At 30.5% G+C, this 20,083-nt stretch overlaps 1 protein-coding gene across 2 annotated transcripts in view; it reads left to right on the forward strand.

The window, feature by feature from the left end:
• Window positions 1–20,083, forward strand: part of LOC136973486 (inactive rhomboid protein 1-like) — a 35,418-nt gene that overhangs the window by 8,444 nt on the left and 6,891 nt on the right. The window contains exons 1-6 of one of the 2 annotated variants that reach the window (XM_067268219.1): window positions 4,445–4,569; window positions 5,099–5,191; window positions 8,096–8,167; window positions 10,331–10,414; window positions 16,865–16,946; window positions 19,431–19,476. In XM_067268219.1, the coding sequence (XP_067124320.1) occupies window positions 5,183–5,191; window positions 8,096–8,167; window positions 10,331–10,414; window positions 16,865–16,946; window positions 19,431–19,476 (293 nt within the window). In that variant the 5' untranslated portion in view covers window positions 4,445–4,569; window positions 5,099–5,182. Of the gene's footprint in view, window positions 1–4,444; window positions 4,570–5,098; window positions 5,192–8,095; window positions 8,168–10,330; window positions 10,415–16,864; window positions 16,947–19,430; window positions 19,477–20,083 lie in introns of those variants that run through there. The other variant, XM_067268218.1, reaches the window with a different exon arrangement.

Below are 20,083 nucleotides of genomic sequence, written 5' to 3' on the forward strand. Positions count from 1 at the left end.
CCTGTCTAATAATCCTAGCTTCATTCCAATCAATTACCGAACCTTCAGTTTGTGCTACTTTGTATTGCAGTGCCCTTTACTTATATCATACACATGTTCCTTAAGCCTTTTACTCAACTTCCTGGTGGTGACACCAATATATTCTTTATTTAAAATATATTCAAAGAATCTGAGTGTTTATTGAAATTATAATTTATCACCACGCAATTTTCAAAGTTTAATATCTTTGTTTGTTACATACTGTATATTTTCTATAATTAAGCAATAAATAATTTTTTTTAAATAGGAAAACACAGAGTAATGTCTAATATCCTGTTACCTTTAAATTTCGTAATGCATAGGGTATCGTGTTTAATGCGCTGCTGCTGTGCTCCATTTTTTTTCTGTTTTTTAAATTTATCTTTTTGAGTCGCTGAATTCCCTATTGTTCTTAGAAGTGTCGATTTAGAATGCTCCAATTGTAATTTTATACTCGTAGTTTTTATTTTTGTTAGCAGAAATTGCTGTTTAGAACGTCGTCGCAGTCGTTTTCGAACAATTACGATGAAATAACTATTGAAATACACGGGTGAGGATCGAAAATCGAGGTGTTCTGTTGCCTGTTCCTTTCAGAAATTGTCTAGAATGATAAAGTTCTAGAAGGAATAAATGCATATATACCTTACGTTTGTATTTGTTTTCTATTTTATGTAAAGTGTTTATATCTAGAAATTGGTGTAATATTCTTCCAGAAATGCTTGTTCCTTCTAGAAACTCTCTTTTTCTATAAGGAATAAATACATAAACATCTTTTTTTTGGGATTTATCCTTACATGAATTGGTGTAATATTCTAATATTCTAATATTAGACCAGTATTCTACCAGTAATTGTATTTCGGTCCTTACTCCTTTAGAAATTATTTTTCTAGACAATTTCTAGAAGGAGTGGGCGTTAAAATATCCTCGACAGAAACTCTCTCCCGGTAATTATTGTTATATTACAGTACAAAATCTAAATTTTTAATATATTTTGATCACAATTACGCATCGAAAAGGCCATTTTTAACTCTTCAACACACAATAAAATAAATGACAAAATCATAATTACACTCTTTTAAATATCACATTTTTCACGCTCTTGTAAATATTTAGAATTATTGTTATTATAGACTTTTGGAAGTTGTACGGAATGAGAGAATATTCGAGGAGTTTAACTGTTTTGTTTGTGTTTTGAGGACTATTTATTTTATTAAAATTATAGAAATTGTTTAGACACGTTTGTTAATTAACTGTTCTTCAATACAGCGCTTCAACGAATTCAGTTTGCCTTCTGTATCGACAATTCTACCCGGAATACACGAAACTAAACGTAGTTAACTGAATTTCGGATCACCCTATAGGTTCTCTAATTATGCAAAGTTAGACGGGCGGCAATCGTAAAGCTGTACACTTTACATAATTATGATGTTGGATACGTCAACAGGTTGGAAAATGTACTCTTCAAGATCATTTCACCTCTCAGTTACACCAGATGGGATGTAGAAGGGTCGTTAATTAATAAAGCAGCTCACCACATAAATGCCGTTTAATTAATTAAGCGGCGTAAAATTTAATGATGTAAAATGATTTCTTTTTAAAATATATTAAATTATATTATCGTAGAAAGGTTGTAAACGATTTTAATCACCCCTTTCGTTTTTTTTTATAACACGGGCTATCTATTGTCTAAATTGTTTTTCATTAGAAAAATTATAAACTCTTGAGGTGTTTTTTAAATTTTTTTCTTCAAACCACACAACGTAAGAAGTTACCCTTCGTTTGATTCGTACATCGTTTAAGTGACTTTTGGCCCACCCTTAAGCTTTAACAAAATTATTTGACGATTCATATTTGCAACTACACCCGAAACATACGAAATGAAACACAGTTAACTGACCTTAGTTTCGTCTCGTGTATTTATCTGTACGCAGTCATACAACGTACACAATAAACTTCAAACCGCTTTGTGTGACGAATTAGTCAAAATTTTACAATCGAATTTAAGCTACTAGGACCTACAAGAGCATTACAAAAGAGTTTTATACACACTTCAATTCCAGTTTATTTTATTAGGGGGTCGCTCCCTAAGCCGCATATAATAGTTAACATTAACTTTAGATCGACTTAGCCCCGTATAATTAACGATTGGTGTGTGTTTACTCGTACAATTATCATCTGTTCGATGTATAATTATCGTTTTTATTTATCTCTCACGACGTACAAGCAGTTTTAATGGCGTAATAATTCGTCACGCGGTCACATCAGCCCGACGTAAAGTAGCAAGATCGATAATTTTAACGTTCAGGACGTTGATAGCTTCCCCCACATAAAAAAAGTAACGTTTATGTTCCAGGCTAATGCTTTAATCAATGGCGTAACAGGGGGTGTCCAGTTTGCTTCACTCGTTATTGATTTCTTCCCACACCTATTGATAGGATATTGCCTCCTGTGGGAGAAAAATCCTGCTGTATCCTGATCATTTCCTCATTTATGGCGTATCCTGTTGTATCAATAATCCAGTGTTTTCAACGTTCCCTTTATTAGCAATAAGGGAATTAGATAAAATTTCGTATAGAGTGTAAACACGTACAGTACATTTCCCTTGACCCGCGTGCTTTGTCTACTTGCTGAAACTATTTCAAGGCGTGCCAATTTACATATTAACCAGGCATTATTGACAAAGTAACTGATTCTTATCGCTTCTAATGACTTACCCCCGTGACCTTCCTCGAAATTGATCCCACTTTCATGATCTAACGGTTATAAATTACATAAAATACACCCCTGTGGATAGATTTACTGGGATTTATGCTAATTAGGCATCGTTCAAGGTCAAAGACCCCTTTATTAAATCCAGTCAGCATCCCGATAATGGGATTTTTACGTCATTATTTTATATACAAACATTTTTTTTTGTTATTATTAAAGGACGGAGCGCGATTCAAACGGGGCTAATTGTCTAAATATAGCTTAAATTGTAGCTAGTCACGTGGCGAGTATTGTCAGCTAACCATCCCTTTGTTTGGAAAAAAAAGAAAGAATTCGCATGTTTAAACTACATTGGAAAGTGTGTTGCATATCCGCAGATTTTTCTGTGTCGTTGGCACATTGTAGTTTACAAATATGTCAGTCAGAGCGCACGAGCGAGGTTTTTTTTTACCTCCGTTTAGCGTTGAAGTCCGAAATTCTTGTCTTAGCGACGCCAATTGTGACGTTAATCACGCACGGACTTCCATACATATTCATACGTAAGCGCGTGCATTTGTGTGCATGCTGTGTTTTCTTCCCCGTCAGCTGTGCCACGTACTGTTGTGTGTTTGTGTTTGTTTTTTTACACTGGCCTACTTCTTTTTTCCTTTCTTTCTATCCCACGCGTTAGAATTAGGCATCAGTTAGCATAGAAGAGTAACTTTTATTGATAATGAATCACTTGTGTTGCTAATGGTTATGAAAGAGGCGTTTAATTGGTGCGTTTTTCTACTCGGTTGCACGGTTTAATTGTCTAAAATTGGTCAGCGTTTTTTTAAATTCGCACATGTTTTTGTTGTTGAACATAATAAAAAAATTCGTTGATTTATCTTCTAACAGTCGACGTGCATGAATTTATTCAGATTTTCACGCTAACTTGTTATAAAATTCGTGCCTGTTTAGTTTTGTTCTATCAAATTTACGTGTCTGCAAGGTGCAGGACGTCTGTTATATTAATTATCACCCCGTATAGTTCCGCATAAACGTCAGACACATTAGAAAAACTTTGTCTTTCGAGTAAAATAAGCTGGCTTTTACGACAAATTCTTGCTTTATTTTTTTAAAATTCGTAACGTTTTAGCGAAATGTAAACAGTTTGCATGTAAAGCACATGTTTATTGTATACAAAACATGTAAATAAAACATGTACATGCATACATGGATACATAAATATGTTATAAGCATTAAGCACTAACAAACGTTTCGAGTTATGCACGTAAAGCAGGTTTAAAACGGCAGTTTACACACAAAACGCAATGTTATTGTATATAAAACATGTACATACGTGTATATAGGTAAAGATTAATAAAGTTATGCACTGAATAAAGCAGGTTTAAAACTTATAAGTACGTAAATCCATAAAATATCGCACAAGTTCATCATTTAATTTATCAAACACAATAAACTTCGACCTTTTACACACAAAACCTTCACGTACCGGCCTTTATTTTCGTTTTAACACCACAGAATATACTCAAACAGTAAGATTTACAGGGTAAAATATTCTGTGCCCTTTTTTATAGATTTCCCTATTGTTAAAAGTAAGGTTCACCTTCGTACATTTTCTATAATACGCTCTCACTATCTCGCTCAGGTAACGTGAAATTGGGTCGAATAAAAGATGTCTTCCTTTTCATACTTTCCACCGACTAATCCCGGTTGAATCACGCAAGGAAGTGACGTCACGCGGCTGTAGTAGTTGGGTAGCCGAGGCTAAAGTCACTCACACCCAAACCGGGTGATCAGACACGAGTTAAAAATTAGCCAAGTTTCTGTATTGTTAAAAAGGATACACGCGAAGAGGTAAGAGAAACCATTTGACAAATTAATTAATTAATTAAAGATCGCACTCCTCGTCAACCGGGGGAAGTAAGACGGGGGCGAGGGGGGAAGCTGTGTATCTTAAACGTGTAAACGTGCCCCCTACTTTTAATTTTAGATAAGAGGCACCTATTTTGCTTACCAGTCCTTCCAGTTTCATGGATGTTGACAAGTAAATTTCGTCGAAAGTGCGGGATTGGAGGGAGGGAGGGAGGGAGGGAGGGAGAAGAGAGAAAGTAAAATATATATAAGGGGGGACTTAAATAATATCAACAGCGTGTGTGTGTGTCTGTCTGTCTGGCGCCGTCTTTACACCAGTTGGTCCCGTTCGAAAATGACTAGAGATATCGGATGGGGGTAGAGGAACTTTCTAGTGTCATTCTTTTTTTGCGCCCGGCCTTTACAGGGAATAAAGTTTTAGTTATAATAAACAACAGGAAAGGCTGGCACTGTTATCGTTTTTAATAATTCCGTATTTTGTTTTTTATACAGTTTTGTTCCTTATTTTCAGGTCGGTCTCGTCGGGCTTAATATTCGCTATGCTTTCACTTGTTCCAGATATATTTTTCCACCTCACGATATAATCGAAAGCAGGATGAGAATGGTAAGAATTTCGTTTTTTTTTAAGTTAGTTATATAAATTTATATACAGTAGGTTCTAGAAGTCTACACAAGCTTCTAGAAATTTATACAGTGAAATCTTTATTAACGGACACTCTCAAATAGCGGACACCTCTACTTAACGAACAGTTTTACAATCCCCAGAACCTTGAAACAGGACATCCATTACGCTTACCTCTAAATAGCGGACGAACTTCTCTGACCCGGTGGTGTCCGCTATTCGGAGGTTATACTGTATATTAACTTAAGAAACAAAACTCAGTAGTTTCGTTGCGCTCTGTTGAAATAAAATCATAAAATTTATTGCCCTATTCCGAAACTGGGCGATTAAATTTTATATATTTTTTTGTGAATTGGGCAATTAAATTTTGTGTTTTCTTGGGTCAACTAATTACAATTTTGTATTTTTCCTGAATTGAGCGATTAATTTTTGCATTTTTAAAATCTGTTTTAAACTATATTTGTAGGTTTTTATACGATTAATTTTTGCATTCTTTTCGAATTAAAGTGTAACAAATTAAATCTTATTTGTTTATATATTTAAACAATTTTGCTGAATAATTAATTATTCAAATGAATTTTGTTTTTTTAAAAAAATTACATGCAGAACCCACAAAAAATCCTACCAAATGACTTTAAATCAAAAGACATTTTTTAAGTTAATTCTATTCTTATAATCCAATAAATTTTCTTGTCTTGATTTAATTAGAAATTAAACATTCTTGTTCTTTAAACAGGAAATTCCTGATGCTTTAAAAAGATAATTTTTAATAGCTTTAACAGACGACAAACAAAAAGAATTACCACCAGAAACAAAACGAATTTGATAAATGAATTTGTATTTTTAATCGGTTAAAGGTGTTTAAAGGGAAATGTGATTTATTAACGTCATTTATTAATGCCATTTACTCGAAAATGATTTTAATAAATTCGATTTATTTCCTTTCTATTTTCTACTCTATTATCTGCGGTATAAATACCTTTTCTAATGCTAAATCTGGTCATGAGGCGCCATTGTTACGAGTTAAGGCCTTAAAAAATACATGATAAGAATTAATTAAGGCCTTGGCAACGTATAAATTGGTTAGGTAAGACCGTAGTAATGTGTGACTAGCTATAGGTAAGGCCTTAAGATGCAAATACAATAAGGTAAGGCATTAATAACGTATAACAAGGCCTCATAATCTTAAAAAGAATACTAAGCGTTATTAATAAAACTAGATACACCCCGTATATTACTTATAATATGCACATTTTGAACTATAAATATTTAGAAAAATTAGAAGCGGATGTTGATGTTTTCCAAATTTTCTGTGTCTCGTCCAACTTCATAATTTTACGAGGGAGAGAGAGGAAGAAATACGGCAATTTCTAAGCTTTTAATTTACTTTTTAGACCCCTAATAAGAATTAAAATTGTAGAAAGTGGTGGCGTAATTGTTAAAGTGAGAGAATTCAATATCCTTAAACGTATACGCTTATGAGAAAAAAGAAGAAGAATAAAGAAAAAAAGAAACATTAAATAATAATGAGGAGGAAAAGCTTACAGAGTTAACAAGAGAAAAATTTAATTACCTGCAGCGAATTTACATAATAAAAACTTAAGTAATTATTTAATATAAAGCGAAACGTGTTATCAGTAAATAATAATTAATACACAGAAAGAGAGATTTATTTTTGTATTTTTTTTCACCCTCTGGCTTATGATGATGATGATGTTGACGATGATGATTTTTTTTTAATTTTTGATAACGTGAGACTTCACTAGTCCATTGACACCCAACTCTTCACGTTTTCAAGTGTCAATGGACTCCAATTTGCATGTTTATAACACAGAGTAACATTTCAATTTCTTCGATATTTAATATCAACTTGTCTAGTTTTTTAACCCCCTCTCACCTAAGACACATTTAGCAATCTGGATTTTATACACGACACAATGCTACTACAGTAATATTTATTTACTCGCTGGGATAATTATTTTGATAAGATTAAATTACATTAAGGAGGGAGAGATGTGTGGCATAATCGATTTAGATAACGGGTTATGACGATCTTTCGTTCTGCACAGTGTTAGCCGGATAACACACAGGGGGTGTTAAATTTGCTAGTGTTAGATAGATAACACCCAGGATGAGTTAAATGCCAAGTTTTGGGGATTAATTAAAGAATTTTTGGTCACCATTCTGATGCAAATGGGCGAGGTGTGCACTAAAACAAGTTCCCTGCTAGTTTTTCTCGCGTTACTTCCTTTTTCTGTCGTGAAAGAATGCTAAATTTGATACATTCTGTGCTCTTTGTGTTGGAAGGGGTGAGCACAGAAGGCTGTAATTTTTATACTAAAAATTACACCCGAAATAATTTCATTGGTAGAGCGGCTATGTAAATTAAATAACGTTATTAGCACCTAATTGTAATTTATTAAGGCTGGATAGTGTTGTTTTTAATAAGCAGATGTTTGAAAAAGAGCAGATTGCACATTTCTGATTTTGTATCATGTGACAGTTCTTATAAAAAGATGATAAATTAGTGTAAAACGTTCCCAGGAACACTCGAGAGTACATTTATAAAAAAGGAATACTCGTTTTTTATCACTTAATAAAGCGAATATTATGTTATAAAACATGAAAATACCCCTACGGGATGTTTGTTGTTACTGTAATCTCTGTGTTTACACTAACAATTCGACGTAACAAGAATGTTTCAACCGTAAGAAACCATTCAGGATAGTTATATATATTTGTTTCTATCTGTTCTTTTTTAGAGCAGCAACTGAAGCACGGATTCCCTGATACTAGTTTTAAAGATCAGTGATGTGTATACAAATTAAAAAAAAAAAAATGAATTAAATCTACAGTTTTATAATTGTAATCATTTATATGTTTCAGCCATCCGAAGCAGAAAGGAGGAGAGGGCCGCAATTTCCAGGTATAAATAAACTGAGGAGCTTTTTTGGAAAAGTAAGTGCATCCCCTGACATACCTCCAACAACACCACCGTTAAGTACAAGGGAAATAATACATAAAACGTCATCATCCAGCCGTATCACTGAAAGTAGACGTAAACCAAACCTACCAATAACTTGCAAGAAGACATCCAGGGTACTCAGCAACGTCACTACAGAACTGAACGTTGACACTGTCACTCTAACTGATTCGCCCTCGTCTTTATCTTGCCCGTCTGCCAGCAATAATGGCCTATCAAAGTGGTCGAATCATTGCTCTTCTAGGTTATCTTCGTCATCTCACAGTTCTTATTCGAGTGAGGAGGACATTTGGTTACCCAGACAGTAGTTTTGTGCCATATAGTTAACGGGGGTGTAGGCCTTCCTGGCTGATTTATCTGTTGTCCTTTGTGGTCTTTTATTATTATTTTTAATGTAAATTATTGTAATACGGTTATGAATCGAACTGTGATATGTTGTTAATCATTATTATAGGGAATGTGTTAATAAATATTAATCTATGTTTGTGTATATTGTGTTTTCTTGTTTACTGTCTTTAATACTAACCTTCTATTGATTAACTGCACAAATTTATGAGAAAAATACTGTTTTGCAACACAGTAAAGACATTGATGTATCCAACAGTTTATGTAGATTGTACTGTGTATAATTACAGAGCACGCCTTTATTCTATAATTGTAGATAGTCAAAGACACCATTCAAATTTGTGTTCCTCTTTCCTGTATCCATCGACTGATGGATACAGGAAAGAGGAACACAAATTCAGTTCTGGAGACATTACCTGTTAACATAACACAGGGTGAGAAGACCAAATATTCCACTGACATCTTCATCTTTGCTCGAGATAGGAGGGGAGGAATCTGAGTACTGTGTGTAATCATTATTTTGTATTGTTTTCCCTGTTCATAATTGGGTTATAAACAAATAATAACGTATAAGTTTATACGTCTTTCAAGAACCGCAAAGGTTCTAGAAATAAAATACATAAACTAGGAATTTTCATTGATAACTTTTATCTAAATTCAAAGATTAATGATGACTTCTAACATTTTATAACTTCCATTTGAAAGTTTTAAAAATAATTTTTATATAATTTATGACATTACCGTATCAATTTATGTTAACGAGATGCAATTTTCGGTTTATTTCTACACATTTTCACTTCCAGAATAATAAAATCTAGAAAATAAATGTCTAGAAACTTTAAAGATAATTCTCTGGCACGCAGTTTTATAGATAATTTCTAAAGCTGTAAAAATTACTATAAATTTTATAACTTTACACGAATAATTAACATTTAAATGAATTAATTTTAAGTATAATTAATAAGTAAAGCATCAGAATTAACCCCGTACAAATGATTTGTGTGTATTTTTGTTTTAAATAACTGGTTTTTTTTACTTTATTAACTACATACAAGCCTATCCTATTTAAATATACATGAATTATTTTTTCTTGTATACATTGAGATATTGTAGAATAGTTTAGATCGTATCGATAGTTAATTATACATCAAAGATGAATATGTGATGCAGTAAACCCATTAAAGATTTCATCGAGGTCTCCAAACTAGTTATATACAAGTTATAATCAATATATATACGAATGTACAAATATAATATCATTAACAAAGAACATTCTCTATAATTTTACATAACATATTTTCGCTAACGAGCACGTATACAAGGCAATTTAATCATTGGGTATTCGTTAAACTAAACCCAGAGTAGTAATTTACAGAATTTTGAATGCCATTGAGCTTGTTTATAAGTTAAAACACACGTTTCCTATCTTTAAATATTGCTATAAACACGTTTAAACCCTGTAATATATATATATAATTTATACATATTTACACGGGTCATTTACTTTAAATATATGTACAGAATGGCCACCCTGTAACTTATATATATATATATATATATTATATTTGTACGCAAATTACAACACTTATAACGAATTCGTATGCACAAAAAAAAAACCGCGTACAGTTAAATGATTCTTGGGCCATCCCGCGTAGTGTAGCTTCTGTAACAATAAACACACTGGCGTAGTTTATTTTTATAATGCGAAAGGTGTAAAATTTACGTATTTATACAATTAATATTAGATTTTTGAGGTATTTAAACACTTATAAACACTTGTTTATCTGTTACAGAAGGAAGAAAGTGAAAGCAGTGATGCGTTGTACGGTTTCGCTTATGGCAGCCAGGCTTATAAATTCTATCGTAAGCTCATAGCTGTAAGTTTATTTATTTATTTATTTATTTATTTTTCTTTAATTATTTACTGTAAACAAACGAAAATCACTTCAGTCACAATAAGACTTATCTATAACTTAATTAAATCGAATTTAGTACAAAGAAGGGCCACAATGTCTTTTATTTAATGTTATTAAAAACTTACACGTCGGAGAATTGGGGAGCGAATTTATGCTAATTTTATTAAGAAAAGTCGCAAATTCTTGATCATTTTTATTATTTTTCTATTATTTTTTTTTGTTTCTTAATTCTTGGATTTAATTAATTTCGAATTCTCCGAGGTGTAATCTTTACACACAACACAAAGTTTACCCATCGAGATTTTATAATTAACGCTAATTTCTGCAAAGTTTCCCAATAAAATTCATTAGTTTCTTAATAATAAATTGCAGATTAATGAGTTTACAACATTTTTTCGGGGTTTTTGTTACGCTGTATCCGGGTAAATCGCTATATATTTACAATTACAAGTGCCGTATTATTTTTATGTAATTTTAAACTACTCTTATGTTGGATTATTTTAAATAATTCGTTCCCTGGGGAATTTTATAATGGTTCATTTGAAATGATAAAACTTAAATGCGTTTTTATTCGGTCATATTTTATTTCATTACGTTTTCTTTGGCTATTCGGGAACGGTTTTATCACCACTCCATTACACTAAACTCGTAATTTTTAATTTTTATGGAGGGTAATTTAAATTTTTAAGTAAAAAACGTCACCAACACTAACAAAAATGCACTAAACACGCACTTTGAGGAAATTCTCCTTATCCTCAGATGCTTCTCTTCGACGTTATCTAGGAGTTTAGAGTTAAATGCTGGATAGCTTCTGGATAAGTGTTCAGGACTAGCATCGACTGGACTATCCTCAGACGATACTGGACTAGCATCGTCTGAGGATGAGGAGGAGCTCCCGTTAAGCATCATTTTTCATCTGGGTGTTGAAATGAGATGTTGGATGATTCAGCGCATCACATACGCTTTTTTTGACAGCTCCTTATTCTCAGTTTTATTTAAAAAATACCCTCAAAATTAAGCTTTTTACCATCTTCAGAAATCAATTTTTTTGATTTCTGGCCCACCGAGTATATTCTACCGTTGTAAAGCTTAAATTTCCGTCTTATTGGAATATTTCCTTACTTCAACTCTTCAACACAGGTTGTTGCATCGTAATATTAATCGATTAACCGATTTATGGACCACCCTGTGGTGTTTATATTTGAAATAAATTTAGAAATTCATATATTTTTCTATTTTAAATTTTATTTTATTCTTCGAAAAACTCTCGTTTTCCCTAATTATTATTTCTCTTTCAGGTTGTAACTCTATCATGCATGAACCTACTTTTTTCAAATTGCTTTCTATGTAATTTCTTCGAATCTTCTTCCTCTACAACTTTAGAAACTTTATCATCTTGCCATAATTTTACTCATTTTTTTCTCTTCCTTCTTACTTATTTTCCTTTTTTGTTTCGTATCTTTATACCTTGTTATATGATATTTTACAGTTGAAAGAATAAATCCAGCACCGACACTTTTAGTATATAGATAAGGGCTATATATATAAAGAACGTGAGTTGTGTGTAACTTCCATTTGTTTTTATGCAGTTAGACACGTCTTAATGATATAGAAAAACACATTAAAAAGTACACATTTCGATGCGTAATTGTACATAAAACTCGTCGTGTATTAAAGAGAAATTAATCAAGGGTAGTGTCTCGTAAAAAAACGCATTGAAGGACCATAATTAATCTACAGTACGCTCGTAAAATAGATTATCTTTTCAATAATGGATAGAAACAAACCGCATAGTTCTATAATAAATAATTTATTTCTTCCCGACGTGTTTAGAATCGCCAATTGTTCATATTTTAATTGTAATTAATTGAATTTTTTTCAATTATTCTAAGCTGTTTATTTACATTTTTCGCATAAAAATTGACGAGAGAAATGTCTCCTTCTAGGGAAATATTCGGGAATAAACGTTTGTAGTGTGGCCTACATAAAAAAACAATTTCAACAACGAGTTGCGTAACTTTTCCGACGAAAAAGTTTAAATTCTGCGTGGCGCCATCTGTTATGAAATTTTATTTAAAAACTTTTTACATTATTAATTATTATAATGGAGAAATAAGCTTAATTTTCAGGGTAGGGAGACATGCTATAACGAGTGAAACCTTTGATCTATGGCCATACTTTCCCTTCGTTTATTGTTCCTCACGATGTATTGTGGAATAAAAGGGTGTTTACACTTGCCATTTATTCATTCTTAATTGGAAATTATCGAATTTTAAAGTCTCGAAAGCTGATAAACTATCAGAATTAACCCATTTTCGGTATAAATATTAATGACTAAACGTCTCTTCCTATGGAAGTATTCACGAATAAACATTTATTGTACGTAAAAAATAAGAGAATAAAATCTTATTTTTAACGTTTTCACATTCAAGGTTGTAATATTGGGTCAATAAACTATGCAGTTACGCAAGGATAATATAACCAACATTTCACTGCTTGATAAAATTACTTAATTACCATAACCCGAATATTTAGTTTCCCATGTCTGCATTATGGTACGATAAAAACTCGTATTACGAAATTATAAAAATAAAAACCATTAATTAAATTATTCCTTTCGACTAAATTACACATATAGATTTGTGGCATGTGAAATAGCATTTACGCTCTTATATTTTATGAGGTGTTTTGATATACTTTGTGCACTTACTATAAAGTTTTATGAGGGCGTTCGACTTTTACTTTCGAATTTATACCTTCCTCTTACACGAAAGTATTATGAAAATGAAAAATTCTTGACAGTAAATTCGTAATTGATGAGCAAAATTGGCTAGTTTTCACGTAGACGTAACACGTTTCTGTTTATTAGCCAATTTTCATAGATTCTAGAAGGAATTTGGCTTGTATTTTCGAATTTACACCTTTCTCTTAGACGAAACTGTTATAAAAGTGTGAAATTTTGTCTGAAAATTTTTAAATTAAGAAGGTAAACTGATGCTAAATCGCCAGTTTTAATGTAGACGTAGCATGTTTCCTATATTAAGTAACACTTTATAAGTACTGTTAACGTTTTCTTCATGGATTCTAGAAGGCAAATTTGCCTTTTATTTTCGAATTGTGAAATTTTGTCTGAAATTCATTGAATTAAACTGATAAACTGGTGTTTAATCGTTAGTTTTAATGTAGATTTAGTACCCTTTCTTTTTTAACTAACACTTTACAAATAACGTTGACGTTTCTCATAGATACTAGACCTTCAAAATTTGAAAGACGAAGACAGTTGCGTATACAGCTGATACGAGAAAACTGACTTAACACCCTTGACTCGACGGGAACTTTAATTAGTGCAATTATAAACATCGATTAAATTAGTCTGTCGTCTAATTTGTTGAAATAATGGTGTATTATTTTAGAAAATTACGCTTATACCAGCGTGTTGACTAACAATTAGTCACATTTAACATCCTATTACCATACGTATCGATAAAATTTCACTGTGGAAGTAGAGTGGAAGGAAGGAAGTGACACGAACGGATGTTCGTTGTTTCAACAGAAATGTCACTAAAATACATTATCTTGTGTAACTCCTCTTGGTATAGGAGAGTTAAGAAGGGTGTCCGGTATTGGGATGGGAAAAATGTATTGTGTGAGGCATTCTCTCACGATTTCGCAGCTGTTGTTTCAATGATGCGTCATAGTTATAATTATAAGAGATTTCTACTTCGGTTCAGGATGTATTTAAATATGACGCATCCGAATTTACAGCTTTATACGCCAATATTTAATGTATAAGAGCGTAAGAATGACTTAATACACGTAATTGTGTTACGAAATATTTAATTTATAAGGGAATTTTAACAGGGAAATCTTTTGTTACTTTGGTATGTGTTTCGCAGTGTGACATCATTCTGTAGTTGTATTTTGTAAAGAAAATATGTTTGATTATTGAACGAGTGTTGAACTATATTTAGTGACTTTGTTTTGTATAAACAGTAAACTTATACTTTAATACTTTAAATAAATAAATTTAATACGGCATGACACTGCGTGTGACTCGTCTCCTCTATTAGGTCGCATGTATATATACTGTATATATATATATACAAGTCTCCCTAATAATAGGAAAATGAGATCCGTGTCTCTTCACTATGACCTTTCAGATAAGCCACATTTTGAGGGTCCATAGTATGGTGAGGGACAACGAAAATTACTGATACGGACTATTTTGAACTTCTTTAATCACTCCACAAACACAGTAAAATTGTCGTTTTAAACACTATTTTATTAATTCTGTGTTTTCTTTCTTGCTTTTCCCCAAGAAGGAACGACCTTCATAAATATTTATTGTATTTTACAAAAATTAAATATAAATACAATACATAAGACAACGCGCATATACATTATACAAAACATTATATTATGTGTATGTGTACAACATAGGGCCGTCGAGAGCTTGTGTGGGGACGGAATAGAGCGGGCCCCTTTTTCCCTAAAAGAACGGCTGTTGCTACTTCTTTTGAAAGAATATAATGGGTAGAATGTTTTATTTTTTATTTTTTCATTTAAAAAAGCGGTTTTAAAGATTTTCTATTAGTAAAATTAACATTAATTTTTAGGTGTAGAAACCAGTAAGGGCTCGTAAGTTTTCTCCTGGCCGGGAAAAATCTCCAGCCTCCCCTTTCGATGGACCTAGTATGCACGTAGACAATGCAAACACACAACAGGCAAACATACAGCGTGAACAAACACATACAAGACACTACACAGCACAACAGGCGAATATACAACGTGAATAAACACATACAACACAGATACAATACAACACACACACACGATTTCGTTATTATAAAATACAATAAATGTTTATGAAGAAGGTCATTCATCCTGCAGAGGAAAAGGTATGAAAGGCGAAAGATCACTTCCTAATTTTTCTGTTCATCAAACTCAATTGATTTAATTACAAACCTGTTTCGGCTAAGATCCTTTTTATACGCGTACACTCCAACAGAGGGGAAAAATGATACGCCATTTTAATTTTTAAAACATTTTTAACAAAAATTATTTACATTATCTTCACTTTAAATCTAAAAATAAACATTCCTACAATAATTAGAATTAATTCTTTTCAAGTATATCAAATTAGCCCGTGGCGTGTTTATATTTTAAAATAAAATTTAAATGAATTCCATTTTATTTCATGTATTTACACTTTAAAGCAATTCTCAATGTTTAAATAATTGTGTTTATACTTTTGAATAATAAAAGATAAATAAATAAATAAATAAATCTTTTCTTTTTCTAAATTTTTGTATAATTAAATTTATCATTTTTAATAATTAATTTAATTAAATATAACGTTATTAAAAATAGAGAATTGTATGAATTTTTATCAAATTTTAATTGTTATATAAACAAATTAAGATTTTATTTATTTAATATAAAAATTTATTTAAATATGATTTGTTAATTGCATTCACGTCTATTTGTTTTAATGACAATTAAGAATTAAAGAATAAAACAAAATTGACATATTTTAAGCTGCTGCCATCTGTTGAATGATGGCGAAAATACTTTTGTGTTGTTTTTTATTTAAATTAATCATTTAAAAAAATTAAAATAATAATAATAATAATAATAACAATAAACAAATTAAAATTATAAAAGTTAATTCTTTAATTTTTACTAATTAATAAAAACAATGGTCTTAGTAACTACAATTTACATTTACTGATCCAAGTATCTACAATAATGAAACTACAAACACACACACAAAAAAAAAAGAAAAGTGCTCGGGCTTAAGATAAGAGAGGGTGGGCTTTAGGTGTGGTTGGGGACTCCACAGTATTTTTTCTAAGGTGTCGAAGAATATTCATGCCAAATTTGGTGAAGGGTATACAACACGTTATGTGACAAACATGCAAACATATAACTATATATACGTGTATATATAATTATTAAATAAAACCATATGAATAATTTTTATTCGTATATTTTTATGGAAAAATGTTTTAAAAAAATGATTTCGTTTCACTTTAAATTTCGTAAATTTTATTTAAATTTTTAATGATATAAAAATCGTTATTACATAAAATTTATATATATATTTTTATCTTTAATTTATTTTAAATCTCAAAATTCACACAAATTAGAATAAAATTACAATAAAATGTATATTTTATTATACAGTTAAACCTGTGAACAGCGGACATATAAAAAATGGCCGTCGTGTAGAGGTGACCGCCATTGGAAGGACGACTTTAGATATTGTTATTAGATTAAACTGCATTAAAAAATTATATTTTTAATGGAAAACAAATAACTTTATTTATTTTAATTTAATAGAAAATTTCTTATAAATATATAAAATAATTAAAAAAATAATAATAATAATATATTTATGTATATTTCTAGGCAGAAATGGAAGTAAATAAGTCAGAACGTGGAGGTTCCAGATTTTCAATTCCTAAACCATCAATAATAAAATTTAGTTTAGGTAAATTATCAATATATTATATTAATTATTCTTTTAAATAAATAAATAGCAATTTTAATATATTTTGTATAAGGAATATTCGTGGAATATATTTTAAAAGATCCAGCAACCAGTTGCGTAACGTTCCCGGAAAAAAAGTTAAAATTGTGTGTAGCGCCATCTGTTATGAGATTTTATTATTTTTTTAAAACTTTTGTATATTATTAATTAAAGAATAGGGAAAAGCTTAATTTTCAGGGTAGGGATGAGTTTTACAAAAAATTGTAATAGAGAGTAGAATCTTCATTAAACCCGACCCCACTCGAGATATGAGAAATGACCTCCCTTTATCTCTCAACCCTGTTGACCTTTAACCACCAAAATTTAACAGCATCAATCCCCCTAGCACTCAAACATAACCGCAAAATTTCAGAAAATTTGGATAAAAGGCACAGGACTTATTAAGCTACAAAGTGGGTGAACTAAATTATGCCTCCCCTCACACACTAAGATATTCATAATCAGCAGAAAAAACCCTCATTTTTTGCATTTCTGGACGTCTCAAGGTCTCCTGAATTCAAAAATGTAAAAATATTGGACGGGGGTCATTTTGTTTGACCGATGGTCATACTTTCCCTGTGTTATATATAACAGCCAGGAAAGTAACGATAAATTATAACATTGTAATGTATTACATTATACTTTTTCCGAACATTTTCATAAATTAATTAATTTTAGAAGCGAAAATTTATACTTCAAAGTTTTAAATTGTGTTTAATTAATTAATTAATTAATTAAAACTTTTATAATATTAAAGCTTCACACAGATCTCGCTTGTTTAGCGAGTTTATTTATTATGTATGAAATTATGAGCAGGGCTTATTTATACATAAACTACAGCTTAATGACTTACAACTTTAATGGTCTCACACTAGGAGTTTAGATCCTTATTTGTTTAAATTTACTACTATTATTATTATTATTAGAAGTGCCTTTCGTATGGTCGTAACTAGGTTAAATTCTTCCCTGATTATCATAGCTTGAATGTGGTAGCAATTTAGGCCCAAATTTAACATATTTTACTATTCCAGTTGTTTTACATAACAGAAAGAAAGTATGGTGATAAGGCCATTTATCGACGTTTCAAAGGCCAAGGGCCGTTGGCCCTTGGCCCCTGAAACTTAAAACGTAGAAATGGAAAAAATTAGGGTTTTTTTCAGATAATTCAGATAAATATATATATCTGAAATTATCAAATGATACAGCAAAAAACTTGCGAGTTAATTACCTCTTCTCTACACTTTATTGGATTAATATGTTACCTCATAATTTGCTTACCTTTCAGTTTGATAAGGTACGGTGCTTATATTATTTGATATATTTTGAGGTTCGAAAAAAGAAAATCCCATTTGTTGCGTGTCACACAGCATCACTCCAAAGCTTGCATCCGTTGGTATCTAGAGAATAGGTTTTTCCATTGTTTGCTTGTATAAAATATCGAATATTATAATTACTCGTACAGAAAAAGGAGCGTACGAACACAGAATAACTTCATTTTTATTCAGCTTATTGCAGAACTCTCTTTAGTTTTATATAAAATTATACTTTGTAACGAATTTGAAGAACTATATTTAATGAATAGCACTAAAATTATATTCTTTCTATGGAAATTGTATGGTAAATTATACAATACTTTTTCTTATAATCGTGATACTGATATCCTCGTTGTTAAATTCAGGTTGTATAATTATTAGTATTATAAAAGTATATTTAAACATGTATAAATACTCTTAAAATATAAAAAGTTCTGTAAATTTATATGTCAGTTTATTTAATTATTTTATTTAACAATGAATATGTGATATAAAACTAATTAGTTATTAATCAAACATATTTTGGGGGGTGTTATTTATGATTATAATTTTATCATTTAAATTATTCTGGATTTTTAATAAGGTTTTGATGTTTTGTTTGTTTTTAAGTGTTTATTTAATATTTTAAAATAATTTTAATGGATAAAACAGATATGTTGTGGGCAAAATTAAATAAATGCAGACAAATAAAATGAATTGAATAGAATTAAAACAATAAAATGTTAAAAATAAATAATATTTTAATGTTAAAGGGTGTTTTAAAATCATTTTTGATAAACGTGATCTTGGTCTTCATCTAATTCTAAAACTAAATTATATTTATATAAGCTTTTCCATTGATATATACGTAAAAGTGTTAAAGATTTAATATATATTCATTAATAAACTCGGTAAATTAGTATTATTTTTACATACTGAATGATCAAATACTCACCTATTGTAATATTATAAATGTTATACTCAATTTGACGTCATCTGTAATGAAAAATGACGTCAAATTGACGTAAAACTCCTATAGTAACGAAACGTACAAACCTAATAGATAATATACCTTTACAAATTACCGTTCGATTTTAAAATATTATTTTATTAAAATAAATAAATAATTGATAAATTATATTAATTATTTCAGGTGGAAAAGACATGCCAGAAGATATCTCACCTGATGTCCAAGAACAGTTAAGTCGTTTCTGCGATTTACTCGCATGATTTGGACCGACCCTGAGATCACCCTTGATCAGGGAGGGTCATGGATCCATAATATGGAATCTAAATCTGAAATTGTGCCCATAAATTAAGTCTGGATCTAAATTAAATCCGATTTTATAGGATTTATCAGGTGGACTATAATTCTTACACGCAATTCTGATCCACTAACCATAATATATATATATATATATATATATATATATATATTAAAGTAAACATTTATAAAATTTACTATCAAAAATCCTTTAAAATTGGATGGAAAGTTGCATTTTATAATTTTATTTTCTTCTATTAAATTAACGTTTAATCTTTAATAACATTTAAATTCGATCTGTCCGGATATACGACGCCAGTTAAGTAGCAGACGTTCATAAATTTTTCAGTAAAAAACAAGGAAAAAAGTTTAAAATAACGAATAAGAATGGAGGGCTTATAAATTAAAATAAATTCGTAATATTCATAGTCATAAATTTTAAATTTTTTCACCAAAAAATAAAAAATAAAAACACATTGGCTTTTACTCCGTGGAGCTTGAAATTTATATAATGAATAAAAAGAGTTAATAAATAATTTAAA

This window comes from Centruroides vittatus, unplaced genomic scaffold, assembly GCF_030686945.1.
Source record: "Centruroides vittatus isolate TY-2023 unplaced genomic scaffold, ASM3068694v2 contig_318, whole genome shotgun sequence".
NCBI lineage: Eukaryota > Metazoa > Arthropoda > Arachnida > Scorpiones > Buthidae > Centruroides > Centruroides vittatus.